The sequence below is a fragment of the Microcaecilia unicolor genome, chromosome 8 (genome assembly GCF_901765095.1).
Source record: "Microcaecilia unicolor chromosome 8, aMicUni1.1, whole genome shotgun sequence".
NCBI classification, from domain to species: Eukaryota; Metazoa; Chordata; class Amphibia; order Gymnophiona; family Siphonopidae; genus Microcaecilia; species Microcaecilia unicolor.
Window position 1 is genome coordinate 233,968,344 of NC_044038.1, and position 26,969 is coordinate 233,995,312.

Genomic DNA, 26,969 nt, shown 5'->3' on the forward strand with positions numbered 1-26,969 from the left:
ATACCTCATCAGAGGACGGCGGGACACTGACGGGAGAGACTGGACTCGAGCTGCCGCAGCCACTTAAAATAACAGCTGAGCTTTAAACGCAGGGCGGCGTGTCCGGAACGGAATGGAAGGTAATATGTCGGGGAGTTGAGGGCGGGCTCAGCCGTGGGGCGGGAGGCGGAAGATACAATTTGGAGCTAGGTCTTACTTTCGGGGGAGGCCTTATATTTAGCAATTCAGCAAAACCTCTACTAGGTCTTATTTTCGGGGAAACAGGGTAGCTCAAGGTGACTTACATTCAGGCAAACCAGGTATTTTCCAGAGGATTTACAATCTAGTTTCTTTCTAGGTTTGCATGCTACTTTGATATTCCCAACTCACCAATAGATTGAAATAAAAGCTCATCCATATTTGTATGTCCACATGCCTAAAAACTACATACACACAAACTAGAAAAGGGTTTCCACAGCGTTGATCCCTTGCTATAAGGTCTTACCGAATACCAGTACATTAATATTGTATGAAGATTGCAGTCGCCTTGCAATAAAACCAATATTGCTGTTTAATGAACGGATCTCAACTAAGGTCTCTTTCCAGTAGCCGGATTAAAAAAAAATCGATTCTCTGCTAATGTCTAGAACACCGACTTTGATACTGTTGCAAGAAACGCGATTGTTCTCATTGGTTTTTCTGTTGAGGTCGTACAGTGGGGGTCTTTGCAGGAGGAGCAGCAGAAGATGTCGCTGTTAATCCGGGAGGGATCCGCCTCCTCCTCCTCCTGCCCGAGCACTGCCGGATTGCGGGAAGTGCAGCGAGGTACATAAGGAGTCAGCCGCAGTCAGAATGCCCAGCGGAGCTTCGGGAAGCACAAGCAGGGCGCAGGCAGCCTGCGCAGCTCAGCTGCTGCGGACAAACGCAGGCAGGTCCCTCCAGGCTTGTGTTTCCCTTGTTTTGTTTTTCCTACTATTGCGTTAGTTGTTGTTTTTGGTTTGTTTGTTTTTTGCTGGTCTTGCATGAAAGGCAGCACGTGTTGATTCGCCTTCCCTCTCCTCGCACTTTTCCTGGCGTAATAGATCTCAGCTGTTTCGGGACCTGGACGGCTGTTTTCACATATTTAATTTTTTTTATTTTTATTTTTGGAGGGCTAGGGAGGAAAATACAGGATCATGAGCAGGACAAGTGGATCCTTCAAGAAATCTCTGCTGGTGCCAATGCTGCCCTGGATCGGGACCTTCCTGTCCCTCCTTGATGCCAAGGGGACATATTACCGTTACCCCCAGACTCATGGCAATAGATACAGCCTCTATACCTCAGGATCCAGCCCTCAACTCAACCCGGGGAAGCCCGTGGCAAAGCACAAGTAAGTAAGCCTTCCCTTGCAAGTCATTCATTCCCTTCGAGGCACGTTTGGAAAGGGGGGTTATTTGCTGGTGCATTTGGAGGACTAAAGAAGAACCGGACGGTGGGTGGGTGGAGGGAGCAGAAGGTCAAGTTAGCTACCGATCCGGCTCCGTTGCTCGTCTGGTAGCGCTATAAAAAGGATTTATAGTAGTAGTTTGCAGGCTATGTAGAAAAGCTGGTGAGAAGGCAGAATTTGGATTTTGTGGGCGAAAGACAGACCCCAAAAGATGCAAAATTAGCATAAGAGTGAAACATGTGAGTACCAGCTCAAGTGCCAAGAGCCTGTTGTTTAAGCAAGGGAGGGACTTTTATTATTTAATAAACCCAGTTCTCTCTGGGCTCTGATCAAAGACGGGGGGTCCTTGAATATTGTTTGAGGAGACAAGGGCTCCACATGGGTTAGTTTTTCGCATACCACGTCGGCAACCTACTGAATCCTCTCTGGTTATTAATAATATCAATTCTAAACTGCTCTTGTCTTGGCGGATCTGCTTTATTATACTTTAATGGAAAGAAGCATCTGTTATAAATTATGGCTGGTGGATCCATGTGTTTTGATGACAAGTTATTTTTTTAAGTATTTCTTCGATTTTGATTTTGTGCATTCCTTTTTATAATTATTATTATTTTTTTTTATTTAGGGGGCCCTTTTACTAATCTGCATTAGGCGCTATTACGTGTGGCGTTTTGCGGGACAGGCTGTATTTTTTTAAATCATTTTTTTGGAGGTGGAGTGTGAGGGCAGAGAATGGCATTGGATGCACTAACCAGCTAGCGTGCTGTTGTCGTTGACACTCAACCCCCCCCCCCCCCGGATTCTATATATGGCACTTTCAGTTGTGCGTGCAAATTGGATACGCGTTTAACTTGCATGTGCAACTTAATTAACGAGCCAATCAGCACTGATAATTGGGCGATAATTAGAATTTACGCATGCATCTTTTTAGACATATTCAATAAAGAGATGCACATAAATTCTAGTGTGTGGACCTGAAAAGGGGTGTGGGCAGAGGAGGGGCATGGGGTGTTCCTAAAATTTATGGACGTTATTATAGAATTATCAGGATCTGTGCCTAATTTACACCAGGTTTTCATTGCTGCAAATGGTCATGGCAAAATGTAGTCACGGATCTCAGCGCTAAGCGCTGTTTTATAAACTGCGTCTAACTGTAAGCATGATTTGTAGAATAGCGGTAAGGGCTATTTTTGTAGGCGCCATTTGTAGAATCTAGACCAAATTGGTCAGCATGTCCATAATGCAGGAGTCCTTACCACTTCCGAAAGCACAGGTAGTACGTACTTCCGTGGTAATTTTTTTTTAATGGCCAGGTGCTTATGATATCATTCGCTCATGGCCAGAAATGAAACAAATAGGAAAAAGCAATTCTTGATGGCTGGGCTAGAAATGGCTTAGGGCTCGATTCTGTATATGGCGCCTGAAAAATCCATGCAGAAAAAAATACGCCTGCCTAGACGTATTCTCTAAAGTATGCCTAAGTATTATAGAATAGTTTTAAATTTCTGCCTCTCCATATGACTAAATTTGGTCACGTCTATTGAGGCCATGTTTTGCTTGGCGTAAATCCCGACGCCTATATTAGGCGCAGAGTGGGTGCATTCTATAATAATGTGCATAGATTTTTGAAATGCCCATGACCCACCCATTCCACGCCCATAACAATGCCCCCTTTTCAGTGATTTGACTTGGAATTTACGCACACCACGTTACAAAATACACTTAGTGAGTTGTGCGTGTAAATCGTAATTAATGCCAATTAGTGCTGATAATTGCTTGTTAACATCCAATTGACAGCGCTGATTAGCTAGTTAACCAATTAAGTTATGTCCATTGTTATAGAATACGCTTCGATAGCCATGCAGAAATTAAGGCACGATATATAGATTTGGGGGGTTAGTGCACAGGAAAGGGGTAAGTAAAGGGGCCCCTTAGGGCTCCTTTTACAAAGCCATGCTACCGATTAGCGACACACCAAATGCAACAAAGCCCTTCTAAATCCAATGGGCTTTGTCGCATTCGGCAAGCGGTAATCGCTACCGCGGCTTTGTAAAAGGAGCCCTTAGTTTGTTGTTTCCTGCTGAAACATTTTCTGCCAGCAGTAATGAGTAGATTTTATTGGCGTTAAAGAGTTTGTGGTGGCATGGTGAATTCTAATGACCACAGCTCAGCTTTTTAAAAGAACATTTTGTCTATAAAAATCACCTTTTCAGATTCATGGGATTTGCTTTCCATCTTGGAATTAATTTGCCTTCACACGGCGCCTTTGAACCTGGCATTGGTCCTCAATGTGCACTGCAGCTCTGTGTGCCCATCCTGCCCCTTCACGAGTCTAACTATAGACATGAAGGGCTGGATTCAGTAAATACTGTTCAAAATTCGGTGCCAAAAAAATCGGCACTGAACGATATTCTATAACGGGTGGCCATGCTTATGTACTTTATAAATGGACTTGGTGAAAATCCACTGTTTCTGGGATAAGCAGTATAAAATGTTTTGTTCCTTTTTTGAGATCTTGCCAGGTACTTGTGACCTGGATTGGCCACTGTTGGAAACAGGATGTTGGGCTTGATGGACCTTTGGTCTGCCCAGTATGGCAACACTTATGTACTTGGGATTCTGAATGGAATCTTGCTACTCTTTGGGGTTCTACATGGAATGTTGCTACACTTTGAAATTCTGCATGGAATCTTGTTATTCTTTAGAATTCTAGAATCTTGCTACTCTTTGGGGTTCTACATAGAATGTTGCTACTATTTAGGTTTCTGCCAGGTACTTGTGACCTGGATTGGCAACTGTTGGAAACAGGATGCTGGGCTTGATGGACCTTTGGTCTGTCCCAGTAAGGCCATACTTATGTACTTATGTTCCGGTATTGGCGCCCTTTATAGAATAGCGTATAGCGCCGAGATCTGCGCCCAACTTTGGGTGTGAGGATTCACACCAACTGAAACCAGGTATAAATACTTGTGCATGATTTGTACGTGAATCCGCACTATTCTATAACACTGCGTGCATTGTATGGGAACGCCCCAACCTGCTCATGCCCCTCCCATGGCTACGCCCCCTTTGCAGTTTCACACGGAAACGCTTAAGTGCTATTCTATAAATGGATGTGTGTGTTTTCATGTGAATCTGCCATTTTTTTTCCCATTTCAGTGCCTTCCATCCGTTAGGATGCTATTCCGTGCTGAATTTTCAGCGCAGATTAGCACCTAACGTTCTCCACCGTACATAGAATTCGCCCAGGAATGACCATATTCTGAATATAGAGTACGGTATTATTATTACACCATTGTAGTGTGGCAAACTGAGACTCAGAGTTCAGATTATTTAAAAAATTTTTTTGTTTGATGAGTAATTTTATAACACTGAACCTATAAAAATTGTAAAAAAAAAAAAAAATACATCTATTTAATGCCTATTTTATAAGGTCGTTCCTATGGTGACCTCCAATGACAGATTTTCGCACACAGATTTACATCTGTTTCTATGCATGTCCATGTATATTTTTGAAAATATGCATATGGTCACAGGCAGCGCCGTTCCAGTTCCGCCCAACCTATGCCCCCCACTAATACCTGTGCGTAGATCGTGTAGAAGTGGTACAGTCTTTCAGTTCTCATATTTTATGCATTTACACCGCTGCACAATTTTCTAAGAGCTATTTTCCCTGTGCAAAACACGCTCCACAAAACAAAAAGGAACTGTAATATTATCACCTTTGCAGGAACATCCCAAGCTGGAATCACGCCCTGTGCAACACGCCCACTAAAATCCCTGCCCTCCCTACTGTGCCTTGGCCACTGCAGGCACAGGAAATAGCTGGGGAGCAATTTTAGTGCCCATCTCCCTTCTGCCCTGTGCAGCCACTCTGCTCGCACAGCCCTTGGGATGGCCCTGCTCCTTTGTGTCTGTGTTGAAAGATCTTGGCCCATCAAAGCCAAAGTGACTTAAATCTAGCGGAAGGACCAGACATAAATACTCAAGTTTCCAAGAACTCTACTGACATCTGGTTTTATGCTCTAGCTAATATAGCATTTCTTCTTTATAGATGTAATAATTCATCTTTATCCTGACCTGTAATGATTCTATAAGGCTCTACAGATCTCACTTGATATACTTTGTAATCTGTTGTTTTCTATCCAGTATCTGCATTTTTTTTTTCACCCCAAACATGCTGACACCCCTCAAGTGCTCTGCCAATTTCTCAAATGCTTCTTAGGACACTGGCAGAGGGTCACCCACCTTACCACACCAGTCCAAAACATCAGATATGATGCCTGGATTGTATTTCTACAATATCATTGACCGCCTTGAGTGAACTCCTTCAAAAAGGCGGTAAATAAATCCAAATGAATAAATAAAATCATTCTTCACGCAGACCTCTTTCTCCTTGGAGTCTGGGATGAGAGGGAATCAGGTTTTCACTCTGTTTCTGGTTTTCCAAACATGGACAATGCCGACTGCTGCTGAACGGCTTTGGAATGCCAAGAATAGCTCAGTCACCTTCTAGCCTCCTTCACCGCAGTGTTCAGACTTCAAAATTGGGGTTTAAATTTTGAGAGGGAAAATTATAGTGATGACCTCTTCCCTTCACTTTTTTGTTCCTTGCTCTCGGCAGAGGGTTCTCAGCACCAACAAAACCAGATTATGGAAAGAATGGGGACTTGGTAGAAGTGTGGCTTATGTTTGAGCTGCCATGTGAATTTAAGCAAAATTGGCAAATTTACGGATTATAGGGAGAGAGGTGTGGTAGCCGTGTTAGTCCACACTTAAAGGTTATCAATAGAAATCAAACAAAATAAAACATGGAAAAGAAAATAAGATGATACCTTTTTTATTGGACATAACTTAATACATTTCTTGATTAGCTTTTGAAGGTTGCCCTTCTTCGTCAGATCGGAAATCAAGAAATGTATTGTTATGTCCAATAAAAAAGGTATCTTATTTTCTTTTCCATGTTTTATTTTGTTTGATTTCTATTGATAACGGATTATAGGGGTAATTCTCAAGAGATCGCCTACAGTTGAGAGCTGGGATTCTGCGTGCTAAGGGGTGAATTCTATATATAGCGCCGAAAAAATGATATCCTATAAGCCGCACTTAAAGTTAGGCGTGGTTTATAGAATACCATTTATGCCTAGGATTTGTGCCTAACTACGTGCATCTATTTACACCAACGAAAATGTGTCGTAAATCCCTGCATGTAAATTTATGCAGACTGGGCCATTTTCTATAATAATACATGTAAATTTGGGAATGCCCATGAAACGCCCGTAGCCGTGCCCCGTTTGAACTGCATGCTTTGGAATTTAGGCGCAGTTCATTACAGCATTCACTTAGCGAGTTATGCGCGTAAATTCTAATTATTGCCAATTAGTGCTCACTATTGCTTGTTAAGTGCTGTTAACAATGCTGATTGGCTTGTTAAGCCAATTAAGTTACGCACATTGTTATGGAGAACACGTCTACGGTCTGTGCCCTGAGAATGGTAAGGACAAATTAAACTCGGGTATAAAGAATCGCATACCATGTAAAATGTGTTTATCTTGTTGGGCAGAGTGGATGGACCGTTCAGGTCTTTATCTGCCATCATTTACTGTGTTACTATGTTACTCTTTGGGGTTCTACATGGAATGTTGCTACTAATTGAGATTCCGGAATCTTGTAACTCTTTAGGATTCCAGAATCTTTAGAACTTTTAGTACAAGAAGAGTGCTGGGCAGACTTCTACGGTCTGTGCCCTGAGAATGGCAAGGACAAATCAAACTCGGGTATAAAGTATCGCATACCATGTAAAATGAGCTTATCTTGTTGGGGAGACTGGATGGACCGTTCAGGTCTTTATCTGTCGTCATTTACTATGTTACTCTTTGGGGTTCTACATGGAATGTTGCTACTAATTGGGATTCCGGAATCTTGTAACTCTTTAGGATTCCAGAATCTTCAGAACTTTTAGTACAGGAGCTGTGCTGGGCAGACTTCTACGGTCTGTGCCCTGAAAATGGCAAGGAGAAATCAAACTCGGGTATACAGTATCCCATACCATGTAAAATGAGTTTTTATTTTGTTGAGCAGACTGGATGGACCGTACAGGTCTTTATCTGCCGTCATTTACTATGTTATGTTACTTAGATTTAGGCATGAAACTCTAGGTGCAGCGAAGAATCCGGCGGTAAACACACCTTTTTAACTACCATTTGACAGTGGTTTTCCACGTGCAGATGCCGATCCACCAGGATCCTAATATTCTTAATTCTGTTTCTTCTTTCAGGAGAACACCATTAAAATTCAGCCGTAAATCTGAAAGAATTAAAACTTGGTTTTGTCACAGTTTAATTTAAGACGTAAACACGTTGCCATTTCTCAACTAAGGTGAGACCAGGGGAGTTTTTCCAAACCAAAACGGTTAACAATTTAAAATGCAATAAGGTAGGAAAAGGAACGCCATAAAGCTGACAGAATAGGCCTAACACATATATCCTAGGCCATGTAGTCTAGATTCCCACCGCCAAATTTGGGTGCCAGAAAACTGTTAAGACATAATTCACTTTCTCCCCCAAATCCCCCCCCCCCCCCCCCCACTCCTCCATTACAGTTACAAAAACTTGACTAAGTCGCAGCCTCAGACACTGATTGGTGGAAAGCCTGTTGCTCGTCTCGTCCTGTAGACCCACCCAAGTCTTCCAGGTTTGCTTCACCATGCTCTGCTTTTGTTCTCTCTTTCAGAAATTTCTGTGTGTATGTGGTGCAGAAGAACATCACGTGTACTCAGCAAGAGGGGACAGAGACCTACGTGAAGGCCGAATATCTCAAGTGCACCTGGGGGCCAAAATGCCCAGGGACTGTTGTGTAAGTACATACTAAGGAAGGCAAAGGAAATAGCATAGAGCTAGGGACATAGGAGCCGACTCTGTGGGTACTTGAGAACCCCAATATTGAAAACAATTCCTTGTATGTGTCCAGGGAGGAGTTATTTCCATTGGGCTTAGTACCCCTAATAATTTTGAAAAGTTGGGCTCCTATGGCTAGGGATAGCATAATCCCTTCGCATTTTTGTCCCCAGACATTTTGCATCCATTCTTCTGCCAAGAAGTCCGGCAGGTCCCGTTGGATATCATCTTAGAGCTAAATCTTTGTTAAAAAAAATCTGAGATCTGTTTATATCAGGGGTTCTCAACCTAGTCCTTGAGGTGCATCTAGCCGGTCAGGTTTTCAAGATATCCACAGTGAATATGCATGAGATAAGTTTGCAGACACTGCCTCCATTGTATGCAAATCTATCTTCTGCATATTCCTGAAAACCTGACTAGCTAGGCGTGTCCTGAGGACTAGGTTTCCTAGGCTAGACGGTTTCCTAAAGGACAAGTCCATAAACCGTTACTAAACGGACTTGGGCAAAATCCACAATTCCAGGAATAACATGTATAGAATGTTTGTACATTTGGGAAGCTCGCCAGGTGCCCTTGGCCTGGATTGGCCGCTGTCGTGGACAGGATGCTGGGCTCGTTGGACCCTTGGTCTTTTCCCAGTGTGGCATTACTTATGTACTTAGGTTGAGAACCCCTGGTTAATATTCTCCCACTGCTGTAGCTGATTCTACCAAACATTTCTCGAAAGTCCACCTAGACAGCCGTCAACGACAGGTTAAAATAATGAATCTACCCCAAGGTTTGCTTTCTACTGTTTTGCCCTTCTAGCACTCCCCAGCCGCTTTCAGTTATGAATGAATGTAAATAGCAATTTACACACCGAGAACCAGATTCTATATTTGGCACAAAAAAAACCTGCACAGCAGTATTCTATAAGCCTCACTTAAAATTAGGTGCAGTTTATAGAATACATGTAGCAGCAGGGCCGTGCCGATGCGGTAAGCAGGGTAAGCGCCGCAGGGGGGGCGCTATCCTCTGTGGGGCGCCGCCGCTGCGTGCTTACCCTGCTCTCCCGCTCCCATGTAGGAACTGCCCGCCCTCTTCTCCCCCCCAAGATCCCATTCCTTTTTTTTTTCTTTTAAATTTACCTTCCTCCGGCAGCGCAGCGTCATTGAAGGAGGCGGCGCTCCCAGTCCCGACGTCTCCAGCCTTCCCTTGTTCGCTGCTCACTGCCCCGCCTTCTTCTGACGTAGGATGACGTCAGAAGAAGGCGGGGCAGTGAGCAGCGAACAAGGGAAGGCTAGAGACGTCGGGACTGGGAGCGCCGCCTCCTTCAATGATGCTGCGCTGCCGGAGGAAGGTAAATTTAAAAGAAAAAAAAAAGGAACGGGATCTTGGGGGGGAGAAGAGGGTGGGCAGTTCCTACATGGGAGCGGGAGGGCAGGGGAGAGAGGGGAATCGCTGCCTTGGAGCCAGGCAGGTGCGGGGGGGGGGGGGGGGGCGCCGCCAACTGGTAGTCTGCAGGGGGGCGCCAGAGACCCTTGGCACGGCCCTGTGTAGCAGCTGTCCTTTCCTTCAAGTAAAATTTAATTGCAGCCATTTACGCATCCTTCTAGCTTTTTTTGTTTTTTTTACCTGTTTGGCCACCTTAAGATCATCACATACGATCACACCCAAGTCCTGCTCCTCTTTCCTGCACAAAAATTCTTCACCTCCTAAACTGTACCATTCCCTTGGTTTTTGCAGCCCAAATGCATGACTCTGCCTTTTTTTAGCATTAAATCTTAGCTGCCAAAGTCCAGACCATTCCTCTAGCTTCGCTAAGTCCTTCCTCACGTTATCCACCAGGGGTGTCTACCCTGTTGCAGATGTTTAAAAATTCACTTTACTTATTTGCATTTGTAAGATCAAATAAGACATAAAGAATGAACTAAAAAGAGTAAGACCTTTCTTCCCAAGGACTGTTTTCCGTAACCTGGTACAATCAATGGTGCTCAGTCATCTAGACTACTGCAACGCACTCTATGCCAGCTGTAAAGAGCAAATAATCAAGAAACTTCAGACAGCCCAGAACACTGCAGCCAGACTCATATTCGGTAAAACAAAATATGAAAGTGCTAAGCCCCTACGAGAAAAACTACACTGGCTCCCACTTAAAGAACGCATCACGTTCAAAATATGCTCCCTAGTCCACAAAATCATCCACGGAGATGCACCAGCCTACATGTCAGACCTGATAGACTTACCACCCAGGAATGCCAAGGGATCATCTCGCACATTCCTTAACCTGCACTTCCCTAACTGCAAAGGTCTGAAATACAAACTATTGCACGCGTCAAACTTTACCTACCTGAGCACACAGTTATGGAACGCATTGCCACGCAACTTAAAAAAGATTTACGAACTAACAAACTTTCGCAAACTACTGAAGACCCATCTCTTTAACAAGGCATACCACAAAGATAATCCAATGTGAATATACACCACTCCTCCACATACACTCAGAACCGCCCTACAATATCTGGTTGTTATACTACTATCATGTTTTATCATTATCATGTTGCCCAAGATCCTTCTGTAATATTAAATGTCTATTTTCTAATGTATTTCCACCACTCACGATGTATTGTAAGCCACATTGAGCCTGCAAAGAGGTGGGAAAATGCGGGATACAAATGCAATAAATAAATAAATCAACCAACAGCCTGAAACAAAACTGAGCAGTAAATGGCAAGCAGTTCATTTGTTAACTAATTCTCGCTCACTCAGTATCAGGGACATGGCAGTATGTACTCTGGTCCTTTCCTACCCAGAACTTACTGTCTAAGAACAAGCAGGGCAGAAGAGATCCATGAGAGAGGAGATGATGCCTGTAGACCACTGGTTCTCAACCCAATCCTCGGGACACACACAGGGCCGCCGAGAGACGAGGCCGGGCCCGGGGCAAGGTCACCCCGCCTCCGTCCCCCCCCCCCCCCCTCCCCGTCGCTCGCCCCGCCGCTTCAGGCCTCGGTCTCACCTGCCTGCCTCCACGGCTCCGGGCCCCCTTCATTCAAAGCGGCAGTCGCAGATCGCCTCTCTTCTGGCCTTCCCTCCCTGTGTCCCGCCCTCATCTGATGTAACTTCTGGTTTCCGCGAGGGTGGGACACAGGGAGGGAAGGCCAGAAGAGACGCGATCTGCGACTGCCGCTTTGAACAAAGGGGGCCCTGAGCCGTGGAGGCAGGCAGGTGAGAACGGGGACTGCAGCGCCGGCGGCCTGACCCCGGGGCCGGGCCCCCCTTGGTGGCCCGGGCCCAGGGAATTTTGCCCCCCCCCCCTCTCGGCGGCCCTGGACACACACCCAGTCACGTTTCAGGATACCCACAATGAATATGCATGTAATAGATTTGTATACAATGAAGGCAGCGCATGGGCATTTATCTCATGCATATTCATTATGGATATCCTGAAAACCGGACTGGGTTGAGAACCCCTGCCCTAGACGTGTGCACTCAAAAAACCTTCCTCCATGTCCCCCGGGGTGATACAAAGATCAGATTTCTTTCCATGTTCAGACTACAGTAAACTGCTTATCCAGCTGTCATAAATAGCTCTTAAGGCTGTGATCACAGCCAACAGGCCCTGGATGTCAAATCTCAAGTGAGATCAAGAGAACAGCAGGAACCCTATTATCTCCAGCATCAGCTTTTAGCAGTGGTTAACAGCCCCCCCCCCCCACCTCCCTCCCCTCCCCACAATTACTACCGGCGAAGACCTAGCAGAACTGAGTGAAGCTTTCCTAGAGGGATTTGGCTTTGTGGCTCTGCCACCAATGTCTTTGCTACACCCAAGCCAACATTTTTTCTCTAAAAATAGTCACCTTATGTACTGCGAGTTAGTTTTTTTTTTTTTTTTGCTGTTGTTGTTGCTATACCGAACGCACTGCCAATAATTCCAGCTAAGTCAATGCCCTGTATAAAAAGGAAAGTGATGAGGAGGCATCTCTGGCCTGCAGCAACGAAAGTTTTGTTTAGGGTTATTTCTTTTTTTGTAAAAGGCCACGATTGAGTTTTGATTTGCAGCAGCGGCATCCGGATACTGCTTCCAGAAGCCCGAACAGAACATAGTAACACAGTAAAGACCAGTATGGTCCATCCAGGGGCGTATCTGAGATTCGGCGGTAGGGGGGGGCAGGGGCTAGAGTGAGGGGGCACATTATAACCGCCCCCTACCGCCGCCGTCATCGTCAACCCTACCGCCGTTAACCCTCCCCCGCCTACCGCCAACCCTTTCCCCGCCTACCGCCATCACCTACCCCGAGGTCCGCTCCTGCCGGTTTTTTAAACTATTACGTCAGCTGAAGCCCAGCTGAGGTCTTCTTTAACTTCATCTTCATCCTCGTGCTGTTAAAGCTGCATGATGCATCCTTCCAGTTGGACGGAGTTTGACGTCGCAGCACGTTGACGTCCGTACAACGTGCTGCGACGTCAAACTCCGTCCAACTGGAAGGATGCATCATGCAGCTTTAACAGCACGAGGATGAAGATGAAGTTAAAGAAGACCTCGGCTGGGCTGGCGGGGGTTGGGGTCCCCCGCCAGCTGAAGTAATAGTTTAAAAAACCAGCAGGAGCGGACCTCGGGGTAGGTGACGGCGGTAGGCGGGGAAAGGGTTGGCGGTAGGCAGGGGAGGGTTAACGGCAGTAGGGGGGTCCAGGGCGAAATCTGAGGGGGCCCAGGCCCCTGTGGCCCCACGCAGATACGCCCCTGGGTCCATCCAGTCCACCCAACAACATTTTATTCCTATGGGCCCTGCTGTAGATAACTCGAGCTAAGCTTTAGTAAAAGACCCCCCTCAATTGGATAACCCTAGAAATGTCAGCAGTCTAGACCACAGTCTTCTCAGAGTAAATCCTTGAAAGCAGTGGATTTGCCTCTGGAAGTTCCAGTTGATGAACCTGGGACTTCGCAAATTACATTGACGGATGTTTGGAAAGTGGTTCAACGTACTGAAACAATGTTGAGAGGGTCCAGTACAGCAGCTCTATGAATTTTCCCAGCAAGTAGCCTCTAAGGAGAACATTTTACAAAGCTGCAGTAAAGGGGGCCCTGCGCTGGAGGTGGCGACTGTTTTTGCCGCACCCCAGGGCCCTTTTTACTGCAGCTGGTAAAAAGCCAGAAAAAAGAAATGGCCACGTGGTAAGTTTGCACTTCACTTACCAGAGAAGGGTGACGAAAATGATAAAGGGGATGGGACAACTTCCCTATGAGGAAAGGCTAAAGCAGCTAGGGCTCTTCAGCTTGGAGAAAAGGCGGCTGAGGGGAGATGTGATAGAGGTCTACAAAATAATGAGTGGAGTGGAACGGGTAGGTGTGAAGTGTCTGTTCACCCTTTCCAAAAATACTAGGACTAGGGGGCATGCGATGAAGCTACAATGTAGTAAATTTCAAACGAATCAGAGAAAAGGTTTCTTCACTCAACATGTAATTAAACTCTGGAATTCGTTGCCAGAGAATGTGGTAAAGGCGCTTAGCTTAGCGGAGTTTTAAAAAGGTTTGGACGGCTTCCTAAAGGAAAAGTTCATAGACCGTTATTAAATGGACTTGGGGAAAATCTACTATTTCTGGGATAAGCAGTATGGAATGTTTTGTACTTTTTTGGGATCTTGCCAGGTATTTGTGACCTGGATTGGCCCAGTGGCGTAGCCACAGGTGGGCCAGTAGCACATGTTTAGCAGTAGCTGATGGGGATTCCAAGCTCTACCACCTGAAGACTTCCCCTTGATGGTAATGAAAATGGTGTGCTCCACGTTATTGGCACCTGTGGATGCTCAGTTTTCAGCACATGCCTGCTGCAGACTGCCAAGGTGGAGAGAAACATTTTTGCACCAGCTTAGATATTTTTTTGGGGGGAGGGGGAGAACACTTGATGCCCACCCACTTCTTGCCTAGGCCCACCTAAAATCTGCTGTCTGGCTACGCCCCTGGATTGGCCACTGTTGGAAACAAGATACGGTGCTTGATGGACCTTTGGTCTTTCCCAGTATGGCAAATACTTATGTACACTTGCCACGTGGCCATTTCGGGGGAAGCAGTAAGGGTTCCCACATCAACCTGGCGGTATTAATTTTTTTAAAACAATTGCCGCTCACTGGGGGCGGAACTACCACCCGTGGCTGCGTTGGGCCGGCGGTAGTTCCAGGTTACTGTGCAGCAAAGTCCACTGCCACGTGGCAACCCTTTAGTAAATGGGCCCCTAAGGTGGATGATTTGGACACTAAAATTCAGCAATTGAACGTTGCTTTTTTTTTTTTTTTAATTTTCAAATTTTTCATTATACAATATTCAATCAATCTTGAATATTACACGATACATGCAATAATTCCATCTTTAATTACAAAATCATACATCTAAGAAACAAATAACACCTATCGACCACAAATAAATGTAATTGATCCAAGAGGAAAAATATAAATAATTATAAGCTAATATAACAAAGCTCAATCGATTGTACTTATCCAAAGATTGCGTCATATTCAGAATGACCTATTCCAAGCTGCTATACAGTGTTACATTTGGGACTAAATTCTCACAATTACACCCTCTTTGCTTTTCAAGAAATCCTCCAATTGATTGGGTTCAAAAAACTGGAATTGCTTTGTTTGGTATAGAATCCTGCAAACACAAGGGTACTTCAATTGAAAATTTGCACCAAGTGCTACTACCCTTAAACGCAGCATCAAAAATAACTTACGTCTCTTCTGGGTTTCCCTGAATAAATCCGGGAAAACCCTTACTTTTGAACCCAGAAATCAAGAATTGAGATGTCTCAAGGGCAGCCTAAGCACAGCATCTCTATCTATCTCCAAAGCGAAGGTCACCAGCAAAGTTGTCCTTTGCGTGACCACCTCTAGAGAAGATTCTAGGAATTCAGTTAGGTTCATTCCACCTAAAGGATTTAAATTATCTGGTACTTTACCAGTAATCTGCAAATAATATGCTCTTGTAATAGGTGGCAATGAACTATCAGACATTCCCAGAACTTCCACTAGATATTTCTTAACCATCTGTACTGGAGTAATAAGTGGCGATTTTGGAAAGTTTATAATACGCAGGTTAAGTCTCTTCGATTGATTCTCCAGATACTCCAAGCGCTTAGAGGCAAAACTCCTCTCCTTAATCAGAGATTGTTCCAGAAGTTCCATTTTTGCAAATTTTTCAGACAGGGTTTTTACCTCCATAGCTTGGTAATCATTAATTTGTAATTGTTTTAATGCAGTCTTGGCTATAACCTTGATAGTTTCAGTATTCTTTGATATCAAAGTTTGTAAGGCAGAGAGAGTGGAAGAATTCAGTTCCCAAAGTGACTCAAGCGTCACTACAGCAGGTTTTTCTTTCCCCTCAAAAACCAGTTGAGGTGCTCTAGCAGTTTGTTCCAGGATACTCACAATTGTAGTAGAAACCACAGGAGCAGAACTACCCTCTGGTATTTTCAAGCTGGCAGCATTTGTTCCGGCTTCGTGTAAGTTCCCTCCCTGAATGCTCTCTTCTCCCATCAGGGTTGGAACAGCAGGACTCATCACGAAGCAACTCCCTTCCTGGTTGAGGGGGTGCTGCACGTAAAACAGGGCTCAGGGAAGCCCCGTTAACACTGTCAGCCAGTTCTGAAACGCTGGCTCCAGCAGCAGGAGTAGATGTCATGTCTGAACCGGAGGCAATTCCAAACCGCTCAAGCGTCGACTGTTGGAGCGGGGGGTTTGTTTCCAGGGAGAGAGGGAATCTCCCTGACCTTCCCCCGTCTCGTACCCATCCTAAACGGAAGGTAAGGCTCTCTTTCCAGCGTCTGTTAGAACAAGGATCGTAATGCGTCTGTTGACGGCAATCAAACCGCGGCCATCTTGGATCGAACGTTGCTTGTGAAAAGTTGAAAACCCAAATAACTGTGGTCCAGCAAGTAGGAACAACAGGTATTAAGGATAGTTTGTATGTTTATAGACAGTCGTGAAAGGTCTTAATTTCAGGTCCCTAAATTTTCCAATACGCCCCTTATTATCCACAGCGATCTTAGAGCCCCTTTTACTAAAGCCGTAGGAGGGCAAAATCAGCTCCTTTATCTGGTTATTTATTTATTTACTATAATAAACTTGGGTTCAAAATAATTTATCTTTTTTTTATATATGCACTTTAAAAAAATACTATAAAGTGTTTTAAATTGTTTTAAATGTGCTCAGACCATACCGTTTACACCCATTATATCCCCAAGAGGATGAATGATATGTGATTTTAATGAAGCACAAGCACGAGCACAATATACCCCAAGGGAAGTGAAATAATTATGTGAATATGGGTGTATATCGCATTGTGGGTTGGTTTATGTAAGATATGTGGGGGAAGTGAGATCAGGGTGTCATGAATTAACATTTACCTCCTTTAGGTTCAAACAAACGTTGAACTGTATGTTTTATTATCCATGTATTAGATGGTAATAAGGAAAGCACCATAATTTATGGGTGGAGGTTTGAGCTCAAGTCTAACAGTATTTAATGTGAGTAGTTTATGACCTATACATATGTATTATAAATATACGCATACACCGGTGATTAAGATCTACTTGGGCTCAGCTGTATGTACATACACAAATATTAGGAGGTGGAACATCATATGTGCAATGATGGTTCCATTGTGACGACACCCACATATTCCTCTTGGGGATATAATGGGTGTAAACGGTATGGTCTGAGCACATTTAAAACAATTTAAAACACTTTATAGTATTTTTTTAAAGTGCATACATAAAAATAAAAAAAGATAAATTATTTTGAACCTAAGTTTATTACAGTGAGTTTATGGTTTAACTTGGTTTGTTGGATTTGTTCTTCCTGATTTTTTGTAATTTATTTATTTATTTAGCCAAATACTGGTGCTGATTATCCAGGGATTAAAACTTTCTGCCACTGCCAACATTTGAAAAAAAAAAAAAAAAAAGCATTGAACAGAAAGAAAAGCAGACCTTGTGACGGGGATCATGGTTTCAAACTGACCCAGGAGGAGGTACATTTGTTTCCAGTGTTGGTAAAGTTTAGCTGGTTTTCTTTGCCCCTGACACAGTCGGGTTTTGGTGAAACATGGCCATGTTGGGCACTTGTATGTGAATCCTAGGAGCAGGGGCGTATCTGCATGGGGCCACAGGGGCCTGGGCCCCCGCAGATTTCGCCCTGGCCCCCCTCCCGCCGCCAACCCTCCCCCGCTAATGTTGTTTACCTTTGCTGGCGGGGGACCCCAACCCCCGCCAGCCGCCGAGGTCTTCAAAGTTCTTGTTCGTCGTCTTCCTCCGTGGCCATGCTGTACCCTGTTGATTCGGAGTCTGTCTGACGTCGCACCACGTTGTACGCGCGTACAACGTGGTGTGACGTCAGACAGACTCCGAATCAGTAGCGTACAGCATGGCCACGGAGGAGGACGACGAACAAGAACTTTGAAGACCTCGGCGGCTGGCGGGGGTTGGGGTCCCCCGCCAGCTCAAGAATTATTTTTAAAAGCAGGCGGAAGCGGACCTCGGCTGGCGGGGGTTGGGGTCCCCGCCAGCAAAGGTAAACAACGTCAGCGGGGGAGGGTTGGCGGCGGGAGAGGAGGTGGAGAGAGTCGGTGGCAGGGGGGGGCTCTGGCAATGGCGGGGGAGAGTCGTTGGTGGCAGGGGGGCTCTGGCAATGGCGGGGGGGGGGGTCGGTGGTGCCGGGGGGGGGGGGCTAAATGTGCCCCCTCCCTCTGGCCCTGGCCCCCCCTACTGCCAGAGTCCAGATACGCCCCTGCCTAGGAGTATTGGTGAACCAATAAAATCTACTTTTCTTTCTGTTCCACGTGGGATCTAGTAGCCCGTTCGTTCGCCTTCTTGTTTTCTCACTCCTTTAAAAAAAACATTGACTACTTACGTTCTCAGTGTAAATTAAAATTGTGGTCTTTCCTTTTGATTAGGTGTCCTTACTCTGCTGTTGTTTTTTCTCGCTGATACACTATTTAGCAAAAGCATAGGGGTATGAAAGCACCAACAAAAAAATGAATGTCTCACTGTCTAAATTTCTGAGCCCAAGAAGATCAACTGTACACATTTCTCTATATATAAAAGGCACCACCAACGTTCTAAATGAAGCCTCCAGCCGGAAGTGTGAAGGGGGAGAGATATCCGGTTCCCCCATGAGTGTCTGCCCCGCCCTCGCTCTCTCTGTAACACAAACAGTGAAGGACTCAGAGGGGGGAGGGGAGAGAGGGCAGAAGCCCTCACTATCTCTGTAACACAAACACAGCAAAGCAGGAAACTTAACATGAAGGACTCAACTCCGAGGGGAGAGAGGACAGAGAGGACAGACAGCACAGGGGAAGGGAGAGAGGGCAGAGGGCAGGGACACACACACTCCCACATGCACACAGAAGAAAACCTTGCTAGCCCCCGTTTCATTTGCATCAGAAACGGGGCTTTTTTTACTAGTATATCTATATTTAAAGAAAGAAATTTCATTCCAGATATTGATTTTGTTTTTATTTCGCTCGTGTTCTTTGTTTTGTTTTAGTACATGCTGCTTATTTTTCTTACAACACACCTTATTTTGCCGATAGCGTGGCCTAAAACAACAAAAGGAAGCAAAACAAAATGTTCTTTTATTTTGTGAAATTTCAGGTGGGAGATGACAGGAAGTTTCACTGCTCTTTCCAAGTCATTTTCCAAAGGCAGCACATCCCTTTTATCCAGCTGTTTTTCTGCCCTTCTGGCTGCTTTTCCCAGCAGGAGTGGTTTAGGGGGTTGTCAAGGGAACTGGCTCTTAGAGAACGCATAGGCCAGTGGGTCCTGTAGGTGGCCTATCCTGGCAAAAAGACGTGTAGGGGCCATGAAACCTGGCATGAAGACTACCAAAAAAGCCTAAAGTACCACAGACAATAAACACAGAAAGATAGATGATTAAAAAAAAAAAAAAGAGTTCAAATACTGTACAACTCAAATTGCCATATACGACACAATGGAAAAATATCGCAATATATTGCCATATGCTAACCAATTAGCCTACATGATGGGCACTAATGGCAAAATTATAGTGTGGCCATTAAGACAAAAAATAGAAACTTCCTGGGAGGAAGTGACATCACAGCTATGGATGACAGCCTGATCCCCAAGCTCTTGCTTCCCCACTAACTTAACTTGCTTAATCCCTTGCCTTACCTGTGCTTCTGAAGTGTTGGAGAGATGATATGGCTTCCTGAACTAAGTCTGCTACTAAGGAGGTCGGTAAGCTTCCCCATAAGCCAGGACCCAAACTTCCCTCACGCCATTGTGTCTCCAGGCCCTGATTCCCTGTCTGAGTCAGTCCTTGCAGTCAGCGGCCATTCAAGCCCATCCTCATAAACTGTGGATTGTATTGGAGTAGACTCAAGTTGGCCCTATGAACTTGGCTTCTTTGTTGTGGGTGCCTCTTCAGCATAGGGAGCTTGCAATGACCAATTGCCCCACTACTCGTTATACTCTTCAGGTCTGGGATTGCACGGGACCAGATCGAGACTTTCAGTTATCAAAGTTTTCTCCTATTGTAGATGACCCTCTTTTTCCACCTGGTCAAAGCCCTGGGGCATTTAGGCCATGGTGTCTGAAGATGTTATGTTTCCTAATTTGCAGAACAAGCGCATGAGACAATTAAAAGATGAGGGGAAGAAGGTGCTTTTATTTTTAAAGGTTCGAGCTTTCGATTTCATTTCGACAGCAGTGATTAGAACGGAGGTTGCCCCTGTTAGAATTCTGTTCTTAAAACAAGTGTTTATTTTTACAGACCTTAATTCCTTTCCTGTTTCTCTTCATGTCGATTAGGTATCGGACTCTTTACAGACCAAAGTACATAATTGGCTACAAGGCAGTGACCGAGCTGGCGTGGAGGTGCTGTCCTGGTTTCACTGGAGAAGGATGTCACGAAGATCCAACCCAGCAGCCAGGGCTCTTGACACATTTTCCCAGTCCCAAGATTCCTCCGGTATCGAACATGTTTCCTGGTCCAAAAATACCTCCTTCTCATCCAAAACTTCATCCTGAGCCATTCCCAGGGCCCCCGAGTCCACCAAAGAAGAGTGACTACGGTGAGTCAGAAGCAAGAGACAAAGGACCTTATTTTAAAACAGAAAACCAAAAACTGTCTATTTAAGCCTATTTTATAAAGGGAGGTGAAACATCATAAAAACTTCTAAAACACTCCAGCCGTATAATAATTTAAAAAAAACCTCGTACTATTCACAATAGACTAATAATTTATTTATTTATTACAGTTATATCCCACATTTTCCCACCTGTTTACAGGTTCAGTGTGGCTTACAAAGTACCGTAATGGCATTTGCCGTTTCAGTTGATAATAAATACAAGATTGTGTTGTGGTCAAAAGAGGTAGAAATGAATCAGGGGTCGAGGGGAAGGAGGATAGTAAATTGTCCAGTACGATCATTGATTATGTTGTGTTGCTGGGTGTGGGGGTTTATGTTGGATTGGTGGGACATGCTTTTTTGAAGAGGTGGGTTTTTAATAATTTCCTGAAGTTTAGGTGGTCATGTATTGTTTTCGCTGCATACGGGAGTAATAATGATGATGATAATTCATAGGAATAGTTTTTTCATCTTTATTTAATATGGTGGGGACCATCATATAACGGCCAGTAAGTCCTGTCCAACAAACACAGCAATTTCACTTGGTGCTGAAGTCAGCACTCTCATTTAGGGGTATGCTTACTAAGGTGTGTTAGCGTTTTTAATGCGCCTGTAAATTTAAGGCACGTTAAACGCTAACGCACCTATACATTTCTATGGGTGCATTAGCGTTTAATGTGTGTAAACCATTTATGCGTGTTAAAAACGCTAATGCGCCCATAGTGCCACTTAGTAAACATAGGCATTACTGCTTTAATCTTGCTATAATCATAAGTCCCAATTTTTCTATAAATGAACATTTAAAGTCTTTAGTCATTAAGGGGTCCTTTTACTAAGATGCGCCGAAAAATGGCCTGCTGTACTGTAGACGTGTGTATTGGATGTGTACAGGTCCATTTTTCAGCGCGCCTGCAAAAAAAGTCCTTTTTTTGGGGGCCGAAAATGGACATGTGGCAAAATAGAAATTGGCGTTCATCGATTTTTGGCCTGAATCCTTACCACCATGCATTAACCGGGCAGTAGTCATCTGCATGCATACAATGCCGATTACCGCATGGTTAGCGCCTCACACTGGAAAATAAAATATATTTTCCGGCGCATGTGGGTAACGTACAAAATGAAATTACCATCTGAGCCACGCGGTAGTTCCAAATTGGCGTGCATTTCACGCACATAGGCGCCTACGCAGATTAGTAAAAGGGCCCCAAAGCAATTAAGCAAGCAGAGCACCTATTCTATCACGTCACTCACATATGCAATTACCGCTATAGAATACTAGCTAAGTCAGTATCAATGTGCCTATATTTAGGTTCTAACATTTGTACCAGGTCTAAGGCTGGCATAAATATCACCTAAATGCAACATGTGTGCATGTAACTTACAGTATTCTACAAATTAAGGGGCATTTTTACCAGAGGCCGACCAAATTTCAGTTTCAGATTCGGCACGAAACCAGTACATATTTGGCTGAAACTGAATCTCTCCACCCTATCCCCCAACCCAATCTGCCTCACTTACCACCCCTGAAGAAAACAAGTCCCCTAACCTTCAATAGGCCCTCCCCGGGCCTACCTTAACAAGCTCTGATGGTCTAGTGGCCTCTTTGGTGGCAGAAAAGAACCCCACTCTTTCCTGCCCAGTGCTGCTGCTGCTTTAAAATGGCTTCCGAGACTGCCGTGGGAGGTCCAGGCAGCCATTTTGAGACTGGCACTACACCAGAATAAGCAAGAGCAGGAAGATAGAAATAAGACCTGTAGAGGTCTCAAAGACATCCAGTCGATCTCTCAGGGGTCCTTTTACTAAGGTGCACCAAAAAGTGGCCTGCACTACTGTAGACATGTGTATTGGAGGTCCATTTTCAGCGCACCTGCAAAAAAGCCTCTTTTTTAACCAAAAATGGACATGCAGCAAAATGAAAATTGACGCGCGTCCATTTTGGGCCTGAGACCTTACCACCACCCATTGACTTAGCGGTAAGGTCACATGCGTTAACCAGGCAGTAATCATCAGCATGCGTGCAATGCTGATTACCACCATGCACCGGAGAATAAAATATATTTTCCGGCGCACGTAGTGGACGCGAGTACAAAATGAAATTACCACCCGGGCCACGCGGTAGACAGGTGGTAGTTCCGAATTGGTGCGAGTTGGGTGCACATAGGCGCCTACACGGCTTAGTAAAAGGACCCCTCAAATTATTAAGCAGGAGCTTAAAGAAACATACTCACTCCAAGACCCAAATATGGGAACCCATTTTATAAAGCAGACATGTTGCCGAGCTGCAGTTAAGCTCTTTTCCTGCAATTTCAAGGCACACTATCTCCCCCTAAGCCCACAATTTGGCAAAGCAGTCACCTCAGTTCCTCATTCCCTTGCCATTTCTATAGATGAATATAATTGACTCATCCTCTTCAGTAAAACAAGAAAAAGGTTGGGAGTACTTGGTCCTCTAGGACCGCAGCCCAGTCATAATAGGGATGGGCAGCCTCGGTCTTCGAGAACCGCAACCCAGTCAGGTTTTAAGGATTTTTCCAATGAATATGTATGAGATCTATCTTCATGCACCATCTCCATTGTGGGCAAACAGATCTCGTGCATATTCATTGGAGAAATCCTGAAACCCCAACTGGGTTGCGGTTCTCGAAGACCGAGGTTGCCCACCCTTGTGATAAAGGTTCCCAAATTTGATTCAGCAACTGGTTCCACTGAGAAGAGGCTATTTTAATGAAAACAATATAAATAGTTTGTACAGAACAAATTGGAGATAAATCATAAAACTCATTAATAAATTTTGTTTTCATTATTCTGAATAGGTAGAAAAGTGCCTGGTTTTATAGAAGAGAGATTTAATCATCTAGAAGAGGAAATAAGAGGACTCTCGCGGTCTTACAACAGCCTACATAACATGGTGAATGGTTTAGGAGACCACCTCCGACATGTTATCCAGGAGGACACCAATAAGATGATAGGAAACTTGATGAATACTCCAAGAGTGCCTGACTCATCTGTTGGCTTTGGCATCATTCCAGGTGGGGTACTGGATGCTCCAGAGAAAGCTGATGTTACATTCCCCAGGGTTGGAGACATTATGGGAAAAGTTACGGAAGTGAGTGATATGCTAAAAACCAAAACAGACTTGCTAGATGAGGTGCATGGCATGGTTCTCGACCATGATGGGCGAATCAAACACCTCCTAGATGCAGCCAAGCCTTCTCCTTTGACGTCAATGGATATACTTGAAGAGTTTATTGAGAGAAAGCTAGCCAGTGTAAGGGCTGAGATACTAGATGGTTTTGAGAAGAAGTTGCTAAATATACAGAGCACATGTGATTTCCGTATCAAAGAAGTGCAAGAGCAGTGTGAGCAGGAAAAAGCTGCAAATTTGCGACTGCAGCAGTCATTGGATGGCAAGGAGCTGCAAATTAAGAAAGAAATATCCCACCTGGAAAGCCAGATTCATGGACTGACAGTTGTTGAAAGCTGCTGCAGCAATATCAACTACCTTTCTGAACGACTGGACAGTTTGGAGAAGAACATGCACAGCATTGCTGAGTCCCAGAAGAACCAGCAATCCAGACTAGATAGTGAACTGTCCCACGTTTCTTCAGTGACCCTTGAGAATTTTTTTAATGGCCGCTTTGAAGATATTGAGGCAAAGATCAATGCAACAGAACGGGAAATGGATGGCCGCTGCCATGAAATAGAAGGTGGCATGAGAGGCCTGGTGGGCTTGGAAGTGGATAGCATCAAAATCTCAATAGAAGATAAAATAAGAACCTTGGAAGAGAGGTTCATGACCATTGTTGGGGAGCTTGGCAACATTAGTATGCCAGTTAGCTTGGATGGTGCCGCAATGCCTTTGCTTGAGAACGAGATTACCACAATGAAGAAACAAACCAGTGAGAGAATAGAGGTGTTACAGAACAGACTGACTGTCCTGGAAAGTCTTTGCACCCAAAGCTGTAGCTCCAGTTCCAGCGCTGTAGAAACTTTTAGGACAGATATTGAAGGCTGTCAGAACAGAAGCCAGGACCTACTGCTGAGACTCGATGTCAACTCAGAACTCCTAAAGAAACTGAATTCAACTATCCTGGAAATCCAAAGACAAATTCAACGGGAGGAAGCAAATTCACTTCAGGGTGAAATCACCTTGCTTAAAATTAATCTGAACACCGTTAGCAAGTCACTTACTGGCCTGAAAGACTCAGTCAATCTGTACTCCGACACAGTCGTGCATATGAATTCATCCTTTGATGAACGTGAGCGTAAAATATCTGGTGAGGTCCACTCTATCCAAGACCAAGTCCAGGATCAGGGCTCTCAGCTGTTGTACAGTAATAGGAATGTCCTGAACCTCAAAGGGGATCTAGAGAAATTGAAAGCCCGAATCTTGAATGACCTTGGTAACTGCAAGCACTTGGCCCAGGACCTCCAAAAAGAAGTCTTCCAGTTCGACAGTCGAATGGCCCAGGTGGAGAACACGTGTGGTAATCTTGGGGCAGTGACTGGAAGCCTGGATCTCATTAAAGATGAGTTAGAGAAACACACGGGAGGTCTGTGGGGATACATGGACCACGTGAACGGGACTCTGGAGGTCCACGCTCAGGAAATCACTTCCCTGAAGGACAACTTACTTGATTGCCAGGCCAAAGTCAGAGAGATAAGTGAACAGTTCAGTGCCTCGCCAGTGTCATTACAACATAAGAAACACTAGCAAGAAAACGATTCAGGTGGAAAAGACATTAACTTATGAGGCAAAATAAAAGATTGCAATGTGATAGTTTATATATGTATATATAAATTAAAGCTGCTATTATTTCTTAACTGATTTTTTAATTCAAACTCAGAGAGTGAAAGTCCTTTTTTCCATTTACAGCACTATATTTTCGGTTATTATGTTGTATAGTTATGGTTTGTGTAATACTGGCACCATTCACAGTTCTGATCTCTGAGGAAGGTGAACCGTTCAAGATTCTCGTTAGTGCTTTGGTTCTGAAAAACAAAATAACTGGATTTGGACATTGGCGGGAAGGAAATGAGGATAATAAGTAAAGAAAAATGGATTGGAAAAAAAAATCCTTCACCTCTCTGAAATGCATCCCATTATTGTTCAATTCATGATAAGTTTCGTTATTAGCAGGTGGAAAGGAATGAGTTGGGCATGGGGTGCTGGTTATTGGGGTAAAGTCTGTTGTGTCATGAGTCTAAATAAAGTCACCAAACCTCACCCATGTTTAACACACATGCTACAAATTAATTTTCTGGCTAATGCTGCCAGATATCTTTTGGCATGGCCAACGTTGAACTGGTGCCACATGACCACTAGAAAACTCAAGAAGAAAGAAGAGGTTGGCGGTATTGGCACTTCCGTCGCATAAGGGTATCTCCAGTTGTAAGTTATAAAAAGCTGGAACACCCTTAGACTGGGTCAAAGTTCCAAGCGTAAGGGACAACCTAACTCTTCCTCTCGCTTCCTCAGCGTGTTCTTCCGCCATAGGCGCACAAGAGGAAAAAACCCACAATGTATTAAACCACAGCTAGTGACCGTCTTTGAACTATATTGAAAACGCATTCTCTTCCAGTGCTAGTGACATGAAAGGAAACCTTTGCTAAACTTTCCTCTTGGTCAGTACAGAAAAATAACCAACATTGCAATAGGACAGTGACCTATAAGTAATAAATAAAATCAGGAACATTTGGGGAAATGTATTTATAAAGATTATGCACATATATTTTGGGTTTGATTTTTGCTATATTCACATGCTCTGCTCCAGCTAATGCTTAAATTGTGTTCTTAGCACAATCATATGTGTTCATTTATAGTTTTCCCCCTGCTAGAAACAGAAAACTGCCAGAGGTTATGCAAGTTGATTTCAGAAAGGGTCTATTGATCTGATCTCTTGGCAAGACTGGCTGTGAACGGATATGACCCATCCTGCAGGCTATGGGGAAATTAGAAGGGACAGTAGAAACCATGCAGGATATATAACAGAGGTAACTAAAAGATTGTGGGTACTAGGTACCCTGAGATTTTAGAGGTCGCAGCTCGAATACTGTGTGCAATTCTGGTCACCGCGTGCTCCGAGCTGGCGTTAGATTTTCAGCGGTAAGGGAGGCTTTGTTTTGTATTCTGTTCTCTGAGCATTTAGAGGGTCTTTTGCTAAGGAGCGCTCACGTTTTTGGCGCGCACTAAAATTGTGGGTGCGCTAAACGTTAGAGACGCCAATGCATTCCTATGGTCGTCTCTAATGTTTAGCGCGCCAACAATATTAGCACACGCTAAAAACGTGAGCGCTCCTTAGTAAAAGACGCCCTTAGGGAATAGGAAATGATCTCATTAACATCCGTTTGACTACATTTGTATGCTACTTGCGCTGATATTTGGCATGCGTGTTGTCTCCTGCGCTAGAGCCGTCGAGCATTCCATGCTCGCTAACGCCAGAGCTAGTCTGTTGCTATAATCGCCTCTACTGCCCGCGTTAGCTTTTGAGCATCAGGCCCATGACAGAGCCTGCCGGCCTTCTACACTTCCTGTGGTTAACAG

At 44.5% G+C, this 26,969-nt stretch overlaps 1 protein-coding gene across 1 annotated transcript; it reads left to right on the forward strand.

Annotated features, from left to right (window-relative positions):
* Nucleotides 1-869: 869 nt before the first annotated feature.
* EMILIN3 (elastin microfibril interfacer 3) lies at nucleotides 870-26,609 on the forward strand. Its single transcript, XM_030212815.1, has 4 exons — nucleotides 870-1,348; nucleotides 8,138-8,260; nucleotides 20,106-20,368; nucleotides 23,239-26,609. Exons 1-4 carry the CDS (start codon nucleotides 1,155-1,157, stop codon nucleotides 25,137-25,139), a joined length of 2,481 nt encoding a protein of 826 aa, XP_030068675.1. The 5' UTR covers nucleotides 870-1,154; the 3' UTR covers nucleotides 25,140-26,609.
* Nucleotides 26,610-26,969: the final 360 nt, after the last annotated feature.